General features: G+C 34.1%; 1 protein-coding gene across 3 annotated transcripts in view; it reads right to left on the bottom strand.

Moving 5' to 3' along the window:
- Positions 1 to 24,795, bottom strand: part of ROCK1 (Rho associated coiled-coil containing protein kinase 1) — a 150,471-nt gene that overhangs the window by 67,096 nt on the left and 58,580 nt on the right. For all 3 annotated transcript variants that reach the window (XM_047696920.1, XM_047696921.1, XM_047696922.1), the window contains exons 3-10: positions 21,224 to 21,324; positions 20,547 to 20,684; positions 17,496 to 17,671; positions 16,566 to 16,650; positions 15,175 to 15,319; positions 14,707 to 14,845; positions 12,635 to 12,726; positions 703 to 862 (exon numbers count right to left, since the gene is read on the bottom strand). In XM_047696920.1, coding sequence (XP_047552876.1) covers positions 703 to 862; positions 12,635 to 12,726; positions 14,707 to 14,845; positions 15,175 to 15,319; positions 16,566 to 16,650; positions 17,496 to 17,671; positions 20,547 to 20,684; positions 21,224 to 21,324 — 1,036 coding nt within the window. The remainder of the gene's footprint in view (positions 1 to 702; positions 863 to 12,634; positions 12,727 to 14,706; positions 14,846 to 15,174; positions 15,320 to 16,565; positions 16,651 to 17,495; positions 17,672 to 20,546; positions 20,685 to 21,223; positions 21,325 to 24,795) is intronic.

Raw genomic sequence — 24,795 nt, 5'->3', positions numbered from 1 at the left:
AATGTTAAACGTTTAATTTATATCTCAAGTCCATTTGAAGACTAAAGCTACCATTAGCTCATACTATTAACAGCTAACATTAACTGAGTGCTCATGTTCCAAATGTCCTACTGTTTTAATTAAACCTTACAATAATGCTGTGAGACAAGTATTATTATTATCATCATCCCTATTTTTGAGGAAATGGAGGTATAAAAGGTTGAAGTTATTTGCCCAAGGTCACAAGGTCTCACATGCAAGACATGGTAAATTCATTTAGTGATTTTTGGCAAGGAATCACTTAATTTTTGCATTACTAAAAATTATAGGTCTTTTTAACATCAATATAGTAATGGTAACCCTGGAAAACTATTTGTTGTTCCGAAATGTATTATAAAACCAGAGCTGTCTGGATGATGAGATTAACCAAAATATTAGTATTGATAGAATCTTTTAATATATTAATTGCTGTGAACTTGAACACATTTATAGTGCATTATTCAGCAACAATTTCTGAAACACAATATCCTGATAATGGATGAGTCTAAAAGAAATGAACTATGAAATAATACAATTATCATGCATCACTGAAAAACAGCGTATTATGATATCTCTTAATATACCATTAAATGTTCTTGAAGTGATTTTTAGATATCCCTAAGAAAATAATAGACCACAACAAAATTATTACCTACCCCTGAAATCAATGCTTAGCATACTCACCTACGATTGCTATAATATGTAAATCCTACAAAAGGTAATTGATTGCCAACAAAAGCTTTAGGTATGGGGAATGTTTCTTCATCTCCTTTATCTTCTTCCAAGTCATCAAAATTACTTGTATCAATGTCACTACTTAAATCAGGTACAACTGGTGCTACAGCTAAAAATGGAAAGAAAATTAGTAGTTACTTCAAACTTAATATTAAAATAAAGGAAAGCAAAGATTCCATACCAACTACTAAGTGTCTTACATACAAATTAAGTTGCAAACTACAAATTCCAAATGGGTTGAATCTTATTTTAGTTGATTATACTAGATTATTAATCAACTGATATTGATCATTATAATTCTATGAAACAATTACCTTCAAAATCACCTATAATTATTATCTGTATTTCAAGTTTAAATTGAATATTACAAGTATTGGGGTTTTAAAATATATCAAAATATAAAATATGCAAAAGCGGTTAAGACTATAGAAAAGATTTTCAGAAACCATAGCATACTAAATTGTACTCAAAGATTCAAAGTTGATTGGTTTCAAATACAATATTTTGTTTGTTAATCTGCTGTATAGCAAATTAGAAATTAAGGTTATGTCTTCACAGCCCTGGATAAACCAATTTGGTATTAAAATATATTTGTTCATCTAAAATCCAGATGGTTTGTAATCACTTCCCCAACTGATTATCTCTATAATATTAAGTCACAAGGAGCAATGTATTTTGAATTGTATTTTCAGGCTAGCCACCTTCCCTGAATTAAGTCATTAAGTGATGACTCAATGAGGTATTTATGAAATGGCTATTAGGAAAAAAGGGCAGAGATACAAAACGGACACAATTTTCAAGAGTTATAAACCTGATGGATAGTAAGGCTCATATATACTTAATTAAATAAAACCAAATATGGCAATGCTTCAGTCTTCATAATATGGGAGGAAATACCATTTGAAAGCAACACTACTACTATCTTAATTTGGAGCTTGAATATGCTACAGAGAGTCATCTAAAAATACATTTTAGACAAAATGTGTTTCAGTTAAAGATATAATAGTATTAAGAAAACATGGGTGGCACAGTTGGTTAAACATCGGCCTTCGGCTCAGGTCATGATGTTGGGGTCCTGGGATCAAGCCCCACATTGGGCTCCCTCCTGGGTGGGGAGTCTGATTCTCCCTCTGCCTCTACCTGCCACTCGCCCTTGCTTGTGTTCTCTCTCTCTCTCTCTCTGCCAAAAGCATTATAGAAATACCAACAAAATGGTAAATAATTTAGATACAATCAAATCATATTGCCTCAAAGAAAAAGATGGAAGATGAGCAACAAAAAATAACTGACCTGGTTTCATGGTATTAATCTCTTATATAAAGGAATAATTTTTCTGGGTTTTCCAGACAAGAAATAACTACTGTTGTGGATCTCAGATATGGTGAATTATTTGATGAATTTGGGAATGAAACAACACATTTAACCCAAAGAAGCTATAATACTAACAATGAATAGGAAAAGATCTTTTGCACTATTCTCTTTTCTTAATGACCAGGAGAACAGCCTGACAAGACAGTTCTAGCTTCCTAATAGTACTAACTGCCTAATTTGTAAAATGGGCAGGTGGGGGAGGGGAAGCTAGTTGTCACTCCTTGTGAAGTAAATAAATCAATTATAGTCTTGGCATAAATTATACTTTAAAACAGTGGTTCTCAATTCTGAAACAATCTTGCTCCTCTTGGGGACATGTGGCAGTGACTGAATACATTTTTGGCTGTCATAACTGGGGGAGGTGTGCTGCTGGCATCTAGTGGTTTGTAAAGATCAGGGATACCGCTAAACATCCAAGAAAGTTCAGGACAGCCCACACAAAAAAGCTTTATCTGGTATAGTGTTCACAGTAAAAAGCCCTACTTTAAAATTATCATATAGGATCAATTTTAAAGGAAACAGAGGAAGGTTCGTGAATTTTCTTTTGCTGTTTCAGATGAATCTAGTCTTTTTATAGACTGTATACCATTTCAGAGTAGTTTTAAAATGAGACAAATTCTGTTTAAATTCTGAGATACAAGTAAGGAAAGTTCTGGGAGAATTACAAAAGTAATACTTCATCTACATTTAAAGTATAACATTTAGGTTTTACAGAACACCCTATAATCATGCCAGAACTAATATATAAGAATAAGGATAAAGATAGCTTTACAGAATTATTATTGCTATACAGAGTAATCTATTTATAAAAATTTACCTTTCCATAAATAACTGGTAATATAGGAATCATGTTCCATAAAAAGAATCTAGCTGATGTAAAAAAAAAAAAATGGCAGAGTAGGAAGCTCTAAGAAGCCACCTTTTCACTGAAGTAGACATTATGTAGGCAAAAACTATCATAAGCAACTTTTTCAGAACTCTGGAATCTAAGAAAAAACTTACAAGAAGCAGGGGAATGTTTAATGAAGAAAGAAGCTACTAAATTTTGGCATTTCAGGAATTGTCATTGGCTGACCAGTGACATAACAATGGAAAGCAGTCTTCAGTGATCATACAAGACAAGGAATACAGACTCCGTAAAAGTAGTTTGAAAAACTTATTAAACAAATGCATGATTGAAGTCCATAATAAGCAACAACAGCAAACCTGGGAAGGGGGAAATCTGATTTCCAGAGTTATATTATGCTGTTCAACATGTCTAGTTTTCAAAAAAAATTACAAAGGATGTAAAGAAACAGAAAAAGCATGGAGTATTCACAGAGTATAAAGAATGTTAGAAAACATCACTGAGGAAACCCAATATTAGGTTTATTACACAGACTTTAAACAGTCTTAAATATTCTCAAAGAGCTAAAGGAAACTATGGACAAAAAACTAAAGGAAACTAGGAGTATGATATCTTAACAACTACAAAAGCACAACAGCTGCAACTACAAATACACTAGAAGGGTTCAACAGCAAATCTGAGCAGGCAGAGGAACCAGGGAACTTAAGCAAGACCACTAATACTATCAAATGTAGGAAAAAAAAGAAAACAGAACGAAAAAGTGAACTCTTGGGATACCATAAAGCATACGAACATACACATTATGAAATTCCCAAGAAAGGAGAGTAAGAGGCAGAAAGAATATTTAAAGAAATAATGGCTCCAGGGGGCCTGGGTGGCTCAGTCATTAAGCATCTGACTTTGGCTCAGACATTGATCCCGGGATCGAGTCCCACATCGGGCTCCCTGCTTGGAAGGAGGCCTGCTTCTCCCTCTCCCACTACCCCAGCTTGTGTTCCCTCTCTTGCTGTCTCTCTATGTCAATTAAATAAATAAAATCTTAAAAAAGAAAAGAAAAGAAAATAATGGTTCCAAACTAACCAATCTGATGAAACATGAATCTACACAACCAAGAAGCTCAATGAACTCCAACTAAGAAAAATTCAGATCCACATCATGACACATTATAATAAACTTTGAAAAGACAAAGATAGAACCTTGAAAGCAAGAGAAAAGTGACTTGTCATACATATACAAGGAATCCTTGATTAGATTAAGAGCCCATTTCTTTTTTTTTTTTAACAGGACCCCAACTCAGGGCCTGAACTCATAGCCCTGAGATCAAGACCTACACTGAGATCAAGAGCCGGACACTTAACCAACTGAGCCATGCAGGCTCTCCTTAAGAGCCTATGTCTAAGCAGAAACTTGAAGGCCAGAAGGCAGTGGAACAACATATTTAAAGTGCTGAAACAACGGTTCAGCAAGAATTCTACATCTGGCAAAATTATTCTTTAAAAATGAAGGACAAATTAAAGAGATTACCCCAGGTAAGGGAAAGATCAGAGACTGCTGCTAGCAAACCTACCCTACAAGAATTGTTGGTTTTTTTAAGGTTGAAATGAAAAGACAGTAGACACTAACTCAAAGCTTTGTGAAGAAATAAAGGTAACCACACAGGTAAATGCAAGAGCCAGCATTATGTATTTTTCTTTATAAATCCACTTTTCCTCCTATAGGGCTTAAAAGAAATATGCATAAAACAATTATAAATTTATGTTAACGAGCACAGACTATATAAAGATGTAATCTGTGACAAAAACAACACAAAGGGAGAAAAAGGATTTATAGAGAAATGGGTTTTTTTCCCCTTAAGATTTTATTTGTCAGAGAGAAAGCAAGCATAAGCAGGAGGAATGGCAGGCAGAGCAGGCAGAGGGAGAAGCAGGCTCCCCACTGAGCAAGAAGCCTGATACAGAACTCGATCCCAGGACCCTGGGAGGAACTGAGCTGAAGGCAGATGCTTAACTGACTGAGCAACTCAGGCATACCTAGAAGCAGTTTCCTTATGCTTCTGACAGTAAATTGTATCAATTCAACCTACACTGTTATCAGTTTAGGATACTAAATGTAATCTCCAGGATAATCACCATAAGAAAATGACTAAATAATATACAGAAAATGAATTGAAGAGGGAATCAAAACAGCACATTATGAAATAATCCAGTAGACAAAAAAGGTGTCAGTAATGCAGGGGCTAAGAAATAGAAAGAAAAAATACAGAAAAAAGAACAATGGCAAAAGTCTTTACATATAATATTCACTTTAAATGAATTAAAGTCACTAATTAAAAGGTAGAGAGTGGACGAATGGATTAATAAAACTGATCCATTTACACGCAGTATATGGAGGCTCACTTTAGATCGAATGACATAAATATGTTAGAAGAATGAAAGAAAATATTCCATGGGAAAAAGAGCTGGGGTGCCTACACTAATATCAGACAAAAAAGACATTTAAGACCGTTAAAATAGTGAAAAACAGGGCATACTGATAATAGTAATAAAAGGGTCAATTAATCAAAAGATAAAACAATTATAAACATGTATGCATGAACAACATAGCTCCAAAATGTATGTAATAAAAAATGACCTAAATGGAGAAACAGTTCTAAAATAATGCCTGGAGTCATCAATAACCCACTTTCCATAAATGAACAGAACATTTAAACAAAAGATGAATAAGAAAATGCAGGACATGAACAATATCATAAACCAACAAGATATAACAGACATATAAAGCTCAATCCACCATCAACAGCAGAATATACATTGCGCATGAGACATTCTCCAGGACAAACTATTTGTTAGGCCAAAATACAACTTAATAAATTTATAGAGACTGAAATCATACAAGTATCTTCACCAAGCCATTATGGAATAAAACAAGATATCAACAAGAGAAGGAAGACTGGAAGTTTCACAAATACCTGGAAAACAGCAAACTCTTTTGTTGTTTCAAGTTTTTATTTAAATTCCAGTTAACATATAGTGTAATATTAGTTGTAGAAGTAGAATTTAGTGATTCATCACTTACATATAACATCCAGTGCTCATCACAACAAATGCCCATCCCCCATTTAACCCACCTCTTCTCCAGTAAGCATCAGTTTGTTCTCTATAGTTAACAGTCTGTTTCTTGGTTTATCTCTTTTTTCATTTGTTTGGCTTCTTAAATTCCACGAGTTAAATCATATAGTATTTGTCTTTCCCACTCTGACTCCATCCACGTCATTGCAACTGGCAAGATTTTGTTCTTTTTTATGGCTAAGTAATATTCCACTGCATGCACATGTGCACACGTGTACGCACACACACATATATATGTATATATACACACCTCGCATCTTCATCAGCTGATGGACATTGGGCTGTTTCCATAATTTGGATATTGTTGATAATGCTGCTATCAACATCGGGATGCATGTTTCCCTTTGAATCAGTATTTTTCTATCCTTTGGGTAAATACCTAGTGGTGCCATTGCTGGATCATAGGGTAGTTCTTTTTTAACTTTCTGCAGAACCTCCCTACTGTTTACCAGAGTGGCTGCCCTAGTATGCATTATTCCCACCAATAGTGTAAGAGGGTTTCCCTTTCTCCACACCCTCACCAACATCTGTTATTTCCGTGTGTTGTTAATTTTTGCCATTCTGACAGGTGTCAAATGGTATCTTGTTGTAGTTTTGATTTGTATTTCCCTGATAATGGGTGATATTGAGTATCTTTTTACGTAGCTATTAGCCATCGGATGTCTTCTATGGATAAATGCCTATTCAGGTCTTCTGCCCATTTCTTAACTGGATTATTTATTTTTGGGGTGTTCAGTTTGATAAGTTCTTTATAGATTTTGGATACTAACACTTTATCAGATATGTCATTTGCAAACATCTCCCATTCTGAAAGTTGCCTTTTAGTTTTGTTGACTGTTTCCTATGCTGTACAGAAGGTTCTTATCTTGATGAAAGTTCATTTTTGCTTTTATATCCCTTGCCTCTGGGGATGTATCTAGAAAGAAGTTGCTGCCGATGTCAAAGTGGTGAAAACAACATACTCAAAAAAAAAACCAATGAGTCAAAGAAGGAATCATAAGGGAGATTAGAGAAAATGCTTTGAGAACAAATGAAAATGAGAACCACACCAAACTTAAGGGATTCAGTGAAATCAGTACTCAGAAAAATTTTAGTTGTAAATGCCTACATGAAAAAAAAGGAAGAGAAAGATCTCAAATCAATAACCCAGCTGACACACTAAGGAACCAGAAAAAGAAGAGCAAACTAAGCCCAGGGCTACAGTAAGGAAAGAGCAATACAGAATAGATTGTGGATAAAATATAGAATACAAAATTAATAGTGAAAGTGACAAAGATCAACAAAATTGACAAATCTTTTACTAGACTAAGGTGGAAAAAGAGAAGACAAATTAGAAATGAAAGTGGAGATATAACTACCGACTTTCTACAAATAACAATAAAAGGAAAAACTACAAGGGCTTGTGGATGGCTCAGTCAGTTGAGTGTCTGACTCCTGATTTTGTGGGGGGGTGGTCATGATAGCAGGATTGTGGGAACAATCCCGCATCAGGCTCCACACTCAAGCAAGGGGAGAGGGGTCTGCTGGAGATTCTCTCTCTCTCTCTCTCTCCCTCTGCCTCTACCCCTGCTTGCGTTCTCTCTCTAAAAAAAAAAAAAAAAATTCTTAAAAGAAAAAAACTACAATTGTACATCAACATGTTAGATAACCTAGATTAAATGATAAATTCCTAGAAACACATGAACTACCAAAACTTATTTGAAAAAGAGAATCTGAACAAATCTATAAGAGATTTAATAAATAACCAAAAATGTCCCAACAAAGAAAAAAAATCCAAGACAAGACTGTTTCACAGCTGAATTCTACCAAACATATAGTTTGGGAGTTTAATGCCAATCCTTCTCTAACTCTTCCAAAAAATAGAAGGAACACAAATTCATTCCAGGAGGCCAGAATTATTCTGACTCCAAAGCCAGATCAAGACCACACACACACACACACACACACACACACACAGCCAATGTCATACTCACTAGTGAAAGACCGAAAGCTTTCCTGCTGTGATCAAGAGCAAGACAAGGACTCTGTCTCACAACTTCTATTCAACACAGTATTACAAATTCCAATTAGAGCAATTAGGCAAGTAAATGAAATAAAAGGCAACCTCATTGGAAACACAATCAATGCAATCATTACCAAAACTCCAATGTCCTTTATCACACACCTGGAAAAACCCACTTTAAAATTCATGCGGAAATCTCAAGTGATCCCAAATAGCCAAAACAATCCTGGAAAAGCAGAGAGCTTTTCCTAGCCTTGATTTCAAAGGCTACTACAAATCTATTGCAATCAAAACAGTATAGTACTGGCATGAAGACAGCTCCATGGTGTATCATAGAGAGACTAGAAATAAAGCCTCACATACGTGGTCAAATGATCTGAGAAGGGTGCAAGACCACTTAATAAAAAAGGAGTTTTTTCAACAAATGATAGTGTAGGAAAACTGGATATTGACAGGCAAAACAATGAAGATAGACTCTACCTAACAACATATACAAAAATTCACTCAAAACAATGGAAGGCAATGACTCCAACATTTATTTGTATACCCGTGACCAGAAAACCATTATTCACAATAGCTAAAAGGTACAAGCATTTCAAGCGTCTGTCAATATGTGAATAGATTTTTTAAAAATGTGGTATACATGCACAGTAAAATATTATTCAGCCTTAAAACGGAACAAAATTCTGGTATGTCCTGTAACATGGATGAACCTTGAAGACAAGCTAAGTGAAATACATCAACCACAAAAAAATAAATATTATAGGATTCCACTTATTTGAGGTAACCAGAATAAACTCATAGGCTCAGAAAGTAGAATAGTGGCTACTGGGGGCTGGGGTTAAAGGAGAATGGAGAATTACTGTTTAATGTGTGAAGAAATTTAGTTTGGGATGATAAGAAAGTTCCAGAGATGGATGGTAGAAACGGCTGCACAATAAGGTGAAGGTGCTTAATGCCACGAGCTATACTGTTAAAAATGGCTAAAATGGTAAATTTTGTTATATATACTTTACCACAATAAAAAGATAATTTTTCTTAAAGTTTATGCTTTTAAAACATGACCCCAACGTAATACTGAGAAAGTCTAAACTCCTATGACCCTGAAACTTGCTAGACCCTAGATTCTTTACCTATGAAGCCTACAGTGATAATTTCTCCCATGAGAATGTACAACTCTAAAAGAGAGGACACTAGACTTAATTAATCCACAGAACCTGGAATAGCATATATGTGCTTACAAACAACAAATTTTTGTTTTTAAATAAATGGAAAATTTACCACATGAGCTGACAGTCACTCCTGTTACCACCTTGTGTCATTTCCCACCAGCTATAGGTGGATTAGGTAAAATATCTTATCTCAAATGATACCATGAATGATAAAAGTGTTTTGCAAATTACCATATTATTTAACACAGTATTACTAATAATATATCTGTTATATGTAATAAATGTTACCATATTATTTTCCCCAAAATTTAACTGCCAAGAATGTTGATTCCCTACACATCTACTTTGTATAATACTGAATGGTATTACTTAAATGGCACATGGTATTCCAGAAGATCTAAGGCTTTTGGATTCACACAGATTTGAATCCTGACACTGTCATCTGCTAGCAGTGTGACCTGTAGCAGGTTATTTATGTCCTTTCATTTCTTCTGTTTTCTTTCTCCAATCTCACTCCTGTCATTTCTTCAATTCTATTTTAAATGAGTAAAAAAGCAATTTTACAATCTTAATACTCTGTGCCGCTAAATTAAGAGTGAATAAGATCAGGAAGCTCATGGAAATTCTGCCAAAAACCAATCTATTTTGTACCCTGCTCCCACACCACCAAGGAACAGATGGTGAAGATTAATTGCCATTGTAGCTTATAGACATGTAAGTGGTAAAATACCAAAAGAACTATTATTTGGAAAAGTTAAGCAATTCTGCCAAAGAAAATTGGAGAGTCAAAATGAAAAAGAATTATAAGTGTTATATAATTTTTAAAAGCTTAGCAGGTCAGAGAGGTCAGTTCACAGTAAAAGTATTCTTGGTATTTTAGGGGTGGGAAGTGAAGAAAGGGTAGGGAGAAGGAAGGGGAAGAAGAGAACAGTAAGTTCTACTGACTTCAATTTTTTTCTTTCTTTCTTCTTCTTTTTTTTTTAACAATAACCACAAAATAGAAGGTATTAGGATTAGGAAAAGATATCAAAATATTTATAAGTCTGTTAAATCTAAGTACACTACAGCAAAATCATAGATAATAGATTTTTTTTTTAAGATTTTATTTATTTATTTGACAGAGATCACAAGTAGGCAGAGAGGCAGGCAGAGAGAGAGGAGGAAGCAGGCTCCCTGCTGAGCAGAGACCCCAATGCAGGGCTGGATCCCAGGAAACTGGGATCATGACCTGAGCCCAAAGCAGAGGCTTTAACCCACTGAACCACCCGGGCGCCCCAGATAATACAGATTTTAAAAAGATACAGAAGTATCAGTAATACTAACAAAATCACCTCATTATAGAAACTTTTTTTTTTTTAGATTATACTTATTTATTTCCCAGAGAGAATGAGAACACAAGCAAGGGGAGCGGCAGGAAGAAGGAGATGTAGGCTCCCTGCAGAGCGAGGAGCCTGACGCGGGACTCAATCCTAGGACTCTGGGATCATGACCTGAGCTGAAGGCAGATGCTTAACCGACTGAGCCACCCAGGCGTCCCTAGAAATTCTTTAAATAGAAAGTTTGTTTGATTTAAATCAATAAGGTAATATACTTTAACTGTTTTTAAATTAATATGAAATTACATTAAAGAGGTAATAACAATATCATAAAATGCCATTGATTTGGACTCCCCAATTCCAGTATACTATGACCTCCACAAGGTAAAAAAATCTTTGGTTTGATCACTGGTGTTTTTTCCTAGTGCTTGAAATAGAACAGCGCTCAGCATATATAGCAGGTGTTCAATGTTTGTTGACTAGGTTACCTCCTCTCCTAATTAATACCAGCTTTTCAATACACAAAAGGAAGTATGTCCTCCCTACTTTTTTGAGCAATTTACTCTGTGGTTATTCTATAGTTATTTATACATTGTTTCACTTTGAGAAAGAATTTAAACCAATACAAAAGATACTTTGTATTTTCTTCAGTAGCCTTTCAAATTTTCTCCAGATTATAATCATATTTGTCTGTTTTCAGCTTTCTTCAAATTCTAAGAGCACAGCTTGGGAAAAAAAAAACCCACAAAGTTTTTCAATGCAACCATTCATCATCTCACTATACTCATCTCTGTCTTTGCCAACAGTTCTCATGGAGCAGGAAGACAACAATCATGTCATATTTACTGACATGGAAATTCTCTATTTCCCAGTGTATAACTACTAACAAATTCTCTCAAGGTCAAGCCGCTCCTATAGCTTTCCCAGATAGCAGGTCATTCAATGTCATTCTTAATAGTAGTGTAATTTCTTAATTTCCCCAATAATTTATTTCCCCTTTTCCCTTCTCAGTCAATTGTATAGTTTGTACATAGTGTATGTGCTATACCCGAAGGTAGTATAACTATTTCTTTAGAAATATTTGATAACTAGGATACTTCCCTAAAATTGGCAAAAACTATCATCTGTTTCTTTAAAATTAACAGGATTCTTTCCCCCCTGAACTTTTCCCTCACAGTCTCAACTAGATAGGCAGACCTTAAGACAAATAATAACTACTTAATTTGTAACTATTTCTAAACCACACAGCTGAATTAATTTCCATTATTAAGGTTTACTGCTGTTGTACAGCAGGAATTTAGGAGCTGGTGGTATACATTATCCTTTCTGTGAAAACAGGAAAAAAAAAAATCTTGAGACTTCAACAGGAGAAAGATGAATTACTGGCCTTCCAAATCCATGAAGATGTTTGGCACATTTGGTACCACTATAATTTTAATTCAGCTATGGTGAATAAGGTTTTCTGTGAATCATCTCATTATTTTAACTGCTTTTTGAAATAGGGAAATGTTCTAAACTGACTGAAAAAAACTTCTTGCATACTACATGCTTTCATGTCTGAACTGCAAACTGCCAAGTCTGATGGACTAATTAAATTCTGGTATTTATCAATAACAGGACCACATATTTTGTATTTTAAGTCTAGTAAAAAAAAGATAGTAACTTATCTCTTCACAGGAAATATATTTTAATTACCCTGTATTTACTGACTTTCTTCACATTGAGATATCAAAATATAAGACACAATGCAATTTAACAAAGATCAAATATCAAATTATGACTGCCAAGACCAATTCCATCTCATGTATATGGTCGTTCATCTTGGGTCTCTCAAATGAAATATCAGAGAAGTAGCAGTACAATTTTCCCAATATTATCAAATATTCTCTCTTTAATTAGAGTAGGATAATGTCCATAATCGCATCTGCGTACTTTAGATTTTCATCAAATATACACATATATTAGCAAGGCAGTATTTACAAGACTGTATTTACTACAACTACTTTCAAATATCCACTGTAATGTGCAAGAAAAAAATAACTTACTGTCTCTGAGTGTCTCCCAAGCCCACTGATCATTTTTGAAGAAGAGATGTCGTTTGATTTCTTCAACACCATTTCGCCCCAATCTCACCTCTCTGAATAGAGAGGGGGGAAAAAGTTATTAACCATTTAAGATATTATTATTGTAACCTGTCCAGATATACTTGTGGGCACAATGTTAAATCTTTGCATAATGATAAAAATAGTTCTATGTCACCTTGAAATTATATTGGTTTTCAGTAAGCTGTGGATAATACTGAAGAATTTTTTTAAAAAACATATGAAAAATAGACTTGTTGATACTCCATGGCTTTTCTATTGACAAAGAAAATCCTAATAATCATTCACTTTGCTTCATTAGCATAATGAATAAAACACAGTGAATTTTCTTGATAGCTCTTAACCATTGTGGTAGTTACACATTTTTTGCAACCACCAACTTTACTTCACATCAAAAGCTAACAAAAACTCAGAAAGACATCTTAAATTTAAAATCTCCCCTTCATAAGTTATTATAAATATTTCTGACCTATCAGAAACCAATGACAACTAATTCTTGACATTACTACAAAACTGAGAGTTTTAATGGGATTCCCGGCCTCTTAGGTGAACATATAAATAAAATGTTTAAAAATATGCCTTTAGTAGATTTGGAAAGGGGAACTTCGCAACTTCTGTTTTCTACTTCAGTGCTTATAAACAAGAATACCCCAAATTCCAAATCTTTTCATGAGTTAAAAGATAAACTGCTTTTGATATAATGTGACACCTTCCGAACAAACATTCACGGACTCTCCCAGACTGGATCAGGGAACCTCTCCATGGTTCTATAACAGACAGGCAGTACTTAACTCAAGTACTTAACTTTCTGTACAATAAACATCTCATTCACTTGTCTGTTTCCCTCAAAGGAGTATGAGGCAGTGGAGAAGAGTGGCTGTGTATCTTTTTCATTTCTATATTCCTAGCACCTAATACACAGCACAGTATTTATATTTATAAAGCACATGTATTAAAATGTAAAAATACAAAAGACTGTACATTTCAGGCTCTAAAGGACCATATGTAGGGCAGTACATTTAATATTAAAGTGAATCTGAAACTGAAATATATGTAAAAGTACTAGGCCTCCCTAATGTTTAAATTAACAATATACAAACATAAATATTAATAATTTTAATAACATAATTTTAGTAAGTCATGTGGTTCATGTTTAAATTTAAAAAGTAAACCATAGGGGTACACATAATATACTATTTTTGTTTCTAAAACACATACATGAATATACATTTATAAAAATGCTTACTGAATCTGAAAGACATCATACCAATGACCATCTCTAGAGGTAAGGAGGTCGGAAATACATACATCTTTATAGGTTTGCACTATTTACTTAATTTCAACAAACATATAATTGTATATAATTAAATCTTTTTTCCAGCTCTATTGAGGTATAACTGACAAAAATCTTAAGATATGTGAAGTGTAAAAAGTGTTTTGACATATGTACACATTGTGAAAGGATTCTCCCACTGAGAATTAACACATCTATCACCTCTTCTATTTACCTTTCTTTTTGGTAAGAACATTTAAATTCTACTCTCTTAGCAAATTTCAACTATACAATACTGAATTATCTTAAATGGCATCAATTAGAAGATGCATAATTTTTCCATCACTAGGAAAAAAATGTTCCTAATTAATATATGGTAGTATAAGATGCACTCTAATTTCAGAGATGTTACATGTCAAAAAACCCTCAGACTCAAGAAAATATAATTTTTATACTTGACCAAATTAAAAATTCAACAATGAACCTTAAAAAAATCATCTGATCTAGCCATCAGAAAAGAGTATTATCCCAATTTCTTAGGTAAGACAAGTGCTTTGAGATCCAGAAAGCCATCCAGAATATCACAAAACACTGTATTTCACTATCATTAATGATTTGGGGGATGGTATTATTTTTATTCCACCACTTCAAATACAGGAGCTGAGATACACACCTCAAATACTGAGCAGCAAAATGAGAATTTCCTTAGAATAAATTAAAGTTCAATGTTAAGATTGTTTACCTGTCAGTAAGGAAGGCACAAATTAGATTTTTTGCTTCTTTTGATATATCATTATCATCAGGAAAAGTAAGTGAATTTTTATGATTCATAATCTTACTGTAAGTTCCAACCAGAGAATCTGCATAAAAAGGTGTATCACCTGAAAAAATTGATAGGGAAAACAAAAGCAAATAAGATACACTAAAAAAACCAGTTTCAAAGGAAAAGAGTCAATGTTACATGTTTAAAGATTACTATATATGCACTAAAGACATACACTTAATATATAAAAAAGAAATAACATCACAAAGTTGCTTAAATCTTCTAAATAGCTTTTAAAAACACACAAAGCAGGTTTCAATTAGTTTGTTTTCTACAAACAAAATTAACTTAGCTTAATGCAATAAATGCCTTATTAGAAGAAGCCAAATGGCTAACTTCTGAGATGAACAACTATGTTAGAGGTATACAAAATTCTCCTTTACTTACCTACAAGCATTTCATATAAAAATACCCCAACTGACCACCAGTCACATTCTCGTCCATAATAGCCATCACCACCTTGAGATTTTAATACTTCAGGGGAAATGTAATCAGGTGTTCCAACTGCTGTATCACATCGTACCATTCCTTCCTAAAAAACAGAAGCAGGTCAACTTCTGAACTAGAATAAAAATATAAATTCTGAATTATTTAAAATGACTTTCCTAATAAAACCTGTAGAACTCTGTGTCTTTGGGCTATAAAATATGTCAAAACCTAATGCAAACTTGACAAAAATGAACACACAGGCTAATCACATATACATATTATATATACAATGTATTCAAAATATGTGTGTGCTTGTGTTTCTGAATACATTAGTGATTTTTACATTATAATATTACTTATTAGAAAGACACACTGCCACCCAGTTGTGCCAATATAATGACCTCATCATAACTGCAGAGAACAAGTATATAAGCCAATGCAAGCAGATTAAGGGACTGATAGGATGAATCACTTGATAACATTAATACATAATACTGATTAAACTTTTTCTAACTAAAATAGCCATTCAATCTAACCATGCTTGAAACTGTAAAAAAGAAAATATAAGAATTAACTGTACAAATATAAAATGCAGAAGTATGTGTAATGGAAAAGGGTGTAATAATACTGAGCACACTGAATATCTACTTAATATGCAATTTAACTCTCCAAAAAAAACACCCCAAAACTAAATGTAAGACTATATATACCTATTACTTATTTTAGCTGATATTAATGCAACAGAATTATAATTAAATGTTCACATAGAAGTTCTCATGTAGTGTTTCCTTCTAGGCAATAATTTTCCTTTTAAAATAATAAATACAACTTTTTGGCTATTGTTCTGTGTTAAGTTTCCAAGAATATAAACTATTTCAACTGAAACAAGTAGCATATTTGCCACTTCAGTTATAAGTATGTTATCTATTTTGTAAATAATGAGGACAGATGGTATCTTTTAAGATTGACTCCCAAAATAAGCAATAAGATCTTCTACATGTTAACAGAAGGCTAAGTAAAACACTAAAAAATACACATATCACTGAAATCCAGTTTTTATGAAAGTCTAATTTTAACACTGGTCTTAGTGTTTAATGATGAGTTTCATTCCTAGTTACCAGCTGTGTATTAGAGTTGTTATAAAAGGTTTAATAAATATGGCAATCAACACTTAAGTAGAGAGGAAAATATAAATCACTTACAAGTTACTAATTAAACACTGAAATCCTGGCATCTATTTTAACAAATAAGACAGGTCATATCAATTCTGTACAAGTCTAGCTATGGTTAGTACATTCTTACAGCATTTTCTAAAAAGCAGTTATCTTGAATTAGCAAAATTATTTAACCTTATTCATCTTCATACAAGTACCAAAATCTGCTAACTTCAAATGTCCAGATTTATCCAGCAGCATGTTATCAGGTTTCACATCTCTGAGGGAGGAAAAAAACAGTGTTTCTAAAACCAGACACTGATAAAAATTCTATGAGGCAGTTATTTTAGGCCCTATATCCCCACTCATTGTAGATAAGGCCATTTTTTATTTGTATGTGCTCACTCTGTCCATATCTATAAATTGAATTTCAGCAGGGAAATTCCTTTATATGTTAATGCCTTAGAGAAAGGCATTTAATATTCCCCTTTCTTTTAAAAAGAGTTTGATTCTTCCAAGGAGGAAAGCAAACCATTTGAGAGAGAATAACCATAAAAAACCATAATATTCAGACATAAAAAAATAACTGAAACACACTTTTTAACTTAAGTACATAAATAACCCCAGGACAGGATCTAAATCACTTTCATTTTTGTATCCCTGGCACTTAGCACAGCAACTGCATTGGATTCAAGTGATGTTCGTAAAACAAATGAAACTGTTCTTTTATCAAATAAATATGATCTATTCACTAATTAAAAGCAACTTATTTGTATATTAAAAATTGTGAATATAAAAAACTAATCAAAAGCAAATTAATTTGCATATAAAAAATTAAAAGTGTTTAACTGGTACATACCTCAGAAAACCAGCCTATAATTTTTATTTTTCAGAACCAAATAAAAGTATATAATCAGATTAAGGGAAATTAAAGAATACATTTATATCAACATTAAACTGAAATAATAAAACTCTGAACTTTGATTTAAATTCTGAAATACCACTTATCTCACATGGAGAATAGGTGGGTTTTGAGTAGAAATGTCAACCTAATAAAGTTTAAGTACTTTTCAGCTTCCCCTGCCCTCCAACAAATGAAAAAACTTAAAGCATTTTTATCTTTACCTATGAATGAAACCCATGGAATGGATTGCATCCAATGCAAGAACTACTTCTGCAGTATAGAATCGTGCCCATTTTTCAGGCACATCATAGTTGCTCATTAAGTTTACAAGATCTCCACCAGGCATGTACTCCATCACCATGTAGAGATAACGATCATCTTGGAATGCATAAAAAAGCTATACAAATACAAGAAAATCATTAAGATTAAGCAAAACTGTTTCATTTAAAAAATGACAAAAATACTAATGTTAAAATTTAATTAAAATAGTCAAATTGCAGTAACTAAGGTACTCTTAAAAAAACAAAACACACAAACATAAACATCACAAAGTCCCCTGCATATGCAAAGGAACTGTGGTTATTTCTGAGGAGTCAGATCAAAACTGTTTTCTCTACACACTGCTACACTAATTCAATTTTTTACAGTGAGAATTTTTAAAAATTATAGTAGCTTCAACAAAGAATATACAAGTGACCTAAGCAAAGAGATTATCTTTTTTTTTTTTTAAGATTTTATTTATTTATTTGACAGACAGAGATCACAAGTAGGCAGAGAGACAGGCAGAGAGAGAGGAAGGGAAGCAGGCTCCCTACTGAGCAGAGAGCCTGATGTGGGGCTCGATCCCAGGACCCTGGGATCATGACCTGAGCCGAAGGCAGAGGCTTTAACCCGCTGAGCCACCCAGGCGCCCCAAGAGATTATGATTCTGATATAACGTGTGCTCCTGTGAGGTCTACTGTTAAATTTATATCTACACAACAATTCTCAAGAAGTCTGAAAAACTGAACTACAGGCTCAGCTGTCCATTAGCCATGTGACTGGGCAATTTATTTAACCTCCCTAAGTCCCTGTCACTATAATCCCTTCCAGAAAAATGTAAGGGACTATACCTTGTTTGACTTTTATACGGGCTACTTGGTCAGAGTCTGGACCTAGTAATGGCAGTTTGCAAATGCAAAATGTCTAATCAGGAGAAACATAAATTAATCTGTAAGTGGAGATATACCAAGGATTAACTGCCTTTCAGAGTTGTTAAAAAGATCAGTGAATGTAGAAAGCACCTGGTACAACAGATGCTCAGTAAGTAATAGTCAATGGGAGGAGGAGCAGTAAAATAAGTAACAGGAAGAGGGCAGCAGCTAGAGTCAAGCAGGAAGAGTGCAATCCATTGACAGGAAATTGGCAAGAATACCAGGTATAAATGTATTTATGTGACCTAGGTTGAAGTTAAAAAAAAAAAAAAGCAAATTTACAAAAGAACATTTTAAGTAAACATGAGATCAGAATCAAACTAAAATAACATAGAGCCCTAGAGAAATTGATACTTTATTTACACAGACATGTGTCTTAAAATCTTCTTGTTTCATTTTTTCAATAGTGTTTCAACAGACTTGGTTATTTTAAAAAGATATTTTAGGGATGGATAAGAAACTAAGTGGCATCTCATGGCTAGCCCAGATTAAAGTATATAATTTACCATTTGGGTACCACAATTAAAGAAACAATGTTGATTTGGTGGTAGTTTTCTTGACAATGTGTCAAGAAAAACAAAGCTTCAAGTAGTAAGTTGTAAATATTAAAATTATGTCCTATGTCTTTTAACCACCTACGGAACACTGAAGATTTTCTGTATCACTGGTTCTTAACCAGAGGAAATAATTGTCACCTGACCACCCTTCCCCATCCCAACGCCACCAGGTAAATGTTCAACTATGTCTAAATACAGTTTTGGTTGTTATGAATGATAAGCAGCCCGTGGAGAGGTGATACTGGCATCACCCCCGTAGAAGTCAGGGACACTGCTGAAAATTTGATACTGCACAGGACAGCCCACAAAACAAAGTGATAGCCTAAAATGTCAGTGATACCAAGCCTGAAAAATCTCTGCTCCACACAGCTGATAAAAACAGAGCAGATGGGCTCTTGGGTGGATCAGTCCTAAAGCGTCTGCCTTCAGCTTGGGTCATGATCCCAGAGTCCTGGGATCAAGCCCTGAATGGGGCTCCCTGCTCAACAGGAACCCTGCTTCTCCCTCTACCACTTCCCTTGCTTGTGTTCCCTCTCTCGCTGTATCTCTGTCAAATAAATAAAATCTTAAAACAAAAAAATACCAGAGCAGACATTTCAAATATAAAAAGTCATACATAACTCTTAAATATTTTCCAGATCCTTTTTATTTCAATTACTGCTGTTTTTACTTAGGACACTGTTCATTATATCCTGTAAATTGGTAAGTCATAAAATTCATGTTAAGAATTTAGAAATGATCTAGTCCACCCAACAGCTGTTTTTTTTTTTTTAACCAGAAGATTTACTTCCCCCATATGCATCCTTACATAACCCCAATACATAAGACATAAAATATGGAGCTGCTCTAGTTGAGGCAGAAAAGGAAAACCCATATTATAACCTCCTCAAATTCCTGCTTGTCCCAATGATTTCACCTGAGGTATTCTCCACAGGTGAAAATAACCAATCTAAGCCAACTTCCACATTTTTGAGCAAGGAAGCTGAGGCCCAGAGATGTTTTTGACAGTTAAGACTAGAACTTAAAACTACCGACTTCTACTGTATTTTTCTTCCCACTGAAAAACCTACAGCCAACACATTATTTGAAGGATTACCTTAACTCCCCTCTTCCTTCATTTTCCCATTCCTTCCTCTCCACAAATGAGACAAATAGATGAATAGATGGTTAAATAAACAGAATATAAGAGGATATCATATTTGGGGAAAAAACTTAAATTTCAACATTAAATAAAGTATCTATCAGAAGATGATAATATATGACTTTCCTCAAACAAAGCAGATTATTTAAATTTTCTAATATTTAAAGTCTACAGGCACATTAATTATTTTGCTTTGGCCTTACTTTCCTCCTAGAGACAATTCAATAAAATTAAATTTTATGACTTAAAAAAAGTAACAATATGTTAGACAATTCTGTAATTGCCAAATAAACTATTACGTTCTAGAAAACAAACTAAGCTTCTCCAATATTTTTAGTTAGAAACTATTACAGCAATAATGAAACAGCAGCAAAATCATACCTGGACGACCCAAGGGCTGTTAGCAAAAGCCATGATGTCCCTTTCTTCCCAGAAAAAAGCAGAATCGGATCTCTTAATCATTTCAAATTTACTGAGAAGCTTCATAGCATATACCTTCCTGGTGGATTTATGTCTTACCTTTAAAATTGCAAACAGAAAATAATGAACCTTTTACCCAGTGTTTACCAGAACAAATTACCAAATGATTTTAACACCTTGTTAAATATAACATTACTGTTCTAGTTTTGTTTGTTTTTTTTTTTAATCTCTTCTGCTGAATTATCCCAATTAGATGTCAAGGCTTCAATGACCAGAAAGCAAGTAATGTTAGAAAAAAGTCTTTATTTCCTATATGATAGCACACTCCCCTTTCTCCACTCTGTTATGCATGCTGCTTTCTATTTATAAAGCTTAGGATTCCATAACATTTTAGAAGTCTAATATTACAAGTAAAGATTTTTCTTCTGACACTTGAAACCTCTTCTCTACCCATGGATGCTCGGGGAAAATATTTCATACTACTGCTGAATTGACTCTAGGCTTTCACATCCTTTGGCAAGACTGCCTAGAGCAATTTAAAGCAATAATTTTATAAAAAACAATATCATCTCACATTATGTTAGACACACAAATGGATTTTTAATTTTATTTTTTTTAATCTCATTATAATAACCTACCAATTGTACTTCTCCAAATGCACCTCTACCAATCACCTTCACTACTTCATAGTCTTCAGCTTTCATTCGTAAATCTCTAATTTTATTTATTGTGTCTTTATCTGTATGAAAAGAAAAGTGTGACTTTAAATCATTGAAGCATTACAACAGTTTATTTTACATTCAAGTTCTTGAAAAACAAAAAATATTGATTAAGAATTACTTTATAATAAACAGTTATAAAAGAAATGTTCCATGTATTAAGCATGAGCACTGGGTGTGGTGTATAAACAATGAATGCTGGAATACTGAAGAAATAAAATACAAAATGGAAAAAAAGAATTGTTCTAGATAAATTCTGGGATGACTTCACTCTAGCTAATAAAATATTTTCATTAAAATCTAACTTGATAGGGCGCCTGGGTGGCTCAGTGGGTTAAGCCGCTGCCTTCGGCTCGGGTGATGGTCTCAGGGTCCTGGGATCGAGTCCCGCATCGGGCTCTCTGCTCAGCAGGGAGCCTGCTTCCTCCTCTCTCTCTGCCTGCCTCTCCATCTGCTTGTGATCTCTCTCTGTCAAATAAATAAATAAAATCTTTAAAAAAAATAAAAAATAAAAAAAATCTAACTTGATAGATATTTCAGAAAATAAATACACTACTAACACACATGGAGGACAATCAGTTAAGTAAGGAGCAAATCTGCACTGAGGGATCATGGGTATATATTTTAGATTAGTGAAATAAAAGTTTCTTTTTATCAAGTCAGTTTTGATAATCTCTTCAAGAAAATATACATAATCGAAGCTATCCAATGTTGAAAAAAATACATGCATCAATACGTTTCTCTATTTGAACCTAGATTTTAACTTAAAACACACAGTGCAAATCACTGCAATTATTTATATAAACCTGTCACGCTACAAACTACAATAATTTACAAATCCCCACTGGAAAGATATTCTAATTCCTAATTTGGTCATAGATTAAAATAGGGCTATTTTAATCCACATGGGTCAACATTGGCATGAGATTACATGGAAAAGCTTCACATTTCAGAAGCACAAAATACAGAACAGCTATTAAACTTAAGTTCTAGTTGTTAATAAAAACTCTGTATTATATTCGTGTCTTTCTTTTTAAAAGCACATTTTTTTTAAGATTTTATTTATTTATTTGACAGAGAGAGATCACAAGTAGACAGAAAGGCAGGCAGAGAGAGAGAGAGAGAGGGAAGCAGGCTCCCCGCTGAGCAGAGAGCCCGATGCGGGACTCGATCCCAGGACCCTGAGATCATGACCTGAGCCGAAGGCAGCGGCTTAACCCACTGAGCCACCCAGGCGCCCCTTTAAAAGCACATTTAAACTTAAGTGTTTGTGTGCCTTATGACCAATAAACACATGCAAAAGAAAGCAAATTTTTACGCAAGGGTAACATAAGTACACTTTAGGTTACATATCAACTGCAAGATGCATCAGAAAGATATAGAAATAATCAATATACTGCACAATTATTTGTGTCTACCATATAGGCTCTATAGAATCACTGTAGATTATATATAAAGATAACTTTACATAGTTCCTCCTCTTAAGGAGTTTAAACTCTAGCAAATGGAACAGAAACAAACAATGAAAAAGAAAGTATTAAAGAAAAAAAAAAGCTCTAAGGAGGATAAGCACAGAGTTTGTAGAAAACTAAGACACTTAACCCAAACCTGCCTGGGAAGGAGGTGGCTAGAAAAGGCTTTCTGAAAATGCAACACCCGAAACAAGTCTAAAATGAAGCACAACAGTTAGCCAGGTGGGGAGAAGAAAACAGAATACTACAGGCAGATGGGCCATATAAGCAAAGGCACAGAGGAACCACATACAAGAAGCTCTGTGCTGTGGAAGTATCAAGTTTGTGATAAGTGTTCAAAGGAGACACTGGAGAGCCCCCAACTGGTTAAGAAGCTTGAACTTTACCTGTAGGCCAGTAGTTACAGAACTAGTATTTAATCAGAAAAAAAATCTTATCTCACAATAAAATTTAAAGCAATTCAATTTTATAGAAAAGAAAGTGCTCTGCTTCAGGAAGGTAGTCGTGAGGTGGTCAGGATATCAGAGAGGGTCTGGAGTTTCATCTACTTTATACTGTTCCATAAAGCAACCCCTGAGAGTCCTGTGGGATCTGCTGGGAACTGAGAAGCACCATGAAGAGAAATAAGGCAGAAAAACAACAGTCAAATTTACATTTCAGCTAAACCACTCTGGGAAATATTTAAAAAGATGAACTCAATAAGGACAAGACTGGGATTGGGGAGAATTTTAGGAGTACTGTAAATTTTCAGATGAGAGTTTATAAAGTCCTGAACTAGGATGTGTTACATAATAGCCTGTGAGGTTGAGAAAGGATCCCTAGCTCTAGTTATGTGAGGTTTAGAGCCATAAATAGGCTGAAAAGTCTGTTTGAGCTCAGAAAATATATCTGCTGCAAATTTATGTGGGAATGATGAGCTTGCTTCCTGTTTTAATTTCTAACAGCACAGGAAGTGTATAAAGCAGCTTGATATATGATTCAAATAACATTAGTTGTCAGAATGACTTTATTACATTTAAGTATGGCATCAAAGTGTTGTTTTGCCTTTTAATTTTAGGTTGTATTCATTAAGAAACATTAACAAGAAATAGCTTCCAAAGTCTATTAGTATTTAATGAAAACTCAGTTAACAATTGGGAGTGGCTCTAAAAACCTTCAACTTGGTCTCTACCTTAGCTGTGCTGCCATACAAAATACCACAGACTGAGTGGTTTAAACAACATTCATTTTTTCACAGTTCTAGAGCCTGAAGTCCAAGAGCAGGGGACCAGCATGTTTGATTTTGTTATGCCTCTTTTCTTGGCTTCTTGGCAGCTGCCATCCCTGTGTGTTCACTTGACCTCCTCTAGTGTGGGTGTGGGACAAGGTAAGGACACTGATCCTATCTTATCAGAGCCCCACCCTTATGACCTCATTTAACCTTAACTGCCTCCTTATTGACCCTATCTTCAAATACAGTCATTAGGGTGTTAAGGCTTCAACATATGAATGGTAGGTGCAGGGGACAATACATAATTCAGTCCATAACGGCCCTAAAAAAAAAAAAAAGCAAAACACACACACACACAATTAAACAGCACCACCACTAAGACATCGACTTAGTTTATACTGAGATAAACTGGATGTTTAGTTACAATTTCTGACAAAAATTTACAGAACTGATGATGTAAGGCCATAAGAGTAAATGTGTGTACCACCCACACTGTGGTTCAATAACACATGATAGATTCAAATATTTTCCACAAAGTACCTGCTGATATACAATACAAAATAACTGTAGGCTTTAAAGGCCTACACACCTCAGCAGACTCCTCTTTAAGCTGCACTTAGAATTTTCTCAACTTCTTTAAAAATATTCTTGCCTGTACTTGTTCCATGAAGACTACATAGGATAATTCTTTAGTTCCTTCAAACTTAGCACTGACTCCTCAAATAAACAAGAGTCAAGGAAAATCACTCAAAATTGTTTGTCTTATTTTTTAATTGACTTGCTGTTGCTCTCGATGACCTCAGTTCTTT

This window comes from Lutra lutra, chromosome 12, assembly GCF_902655055.1.
Source record: "Lutra lutra chromosome 12, mLutLut1.2, whole genome shotgun sequence".
Classification (NCBI taxonomy): domain Eukaryota; kingdom Metazoa; phylum Chordata; class Mammalia; order Carnivora; family Mustelidae; genus Lutra; species Lutra lutra.
This window is presented reverse-complemented; position numbering and strand designations above follow the sequence as displayed.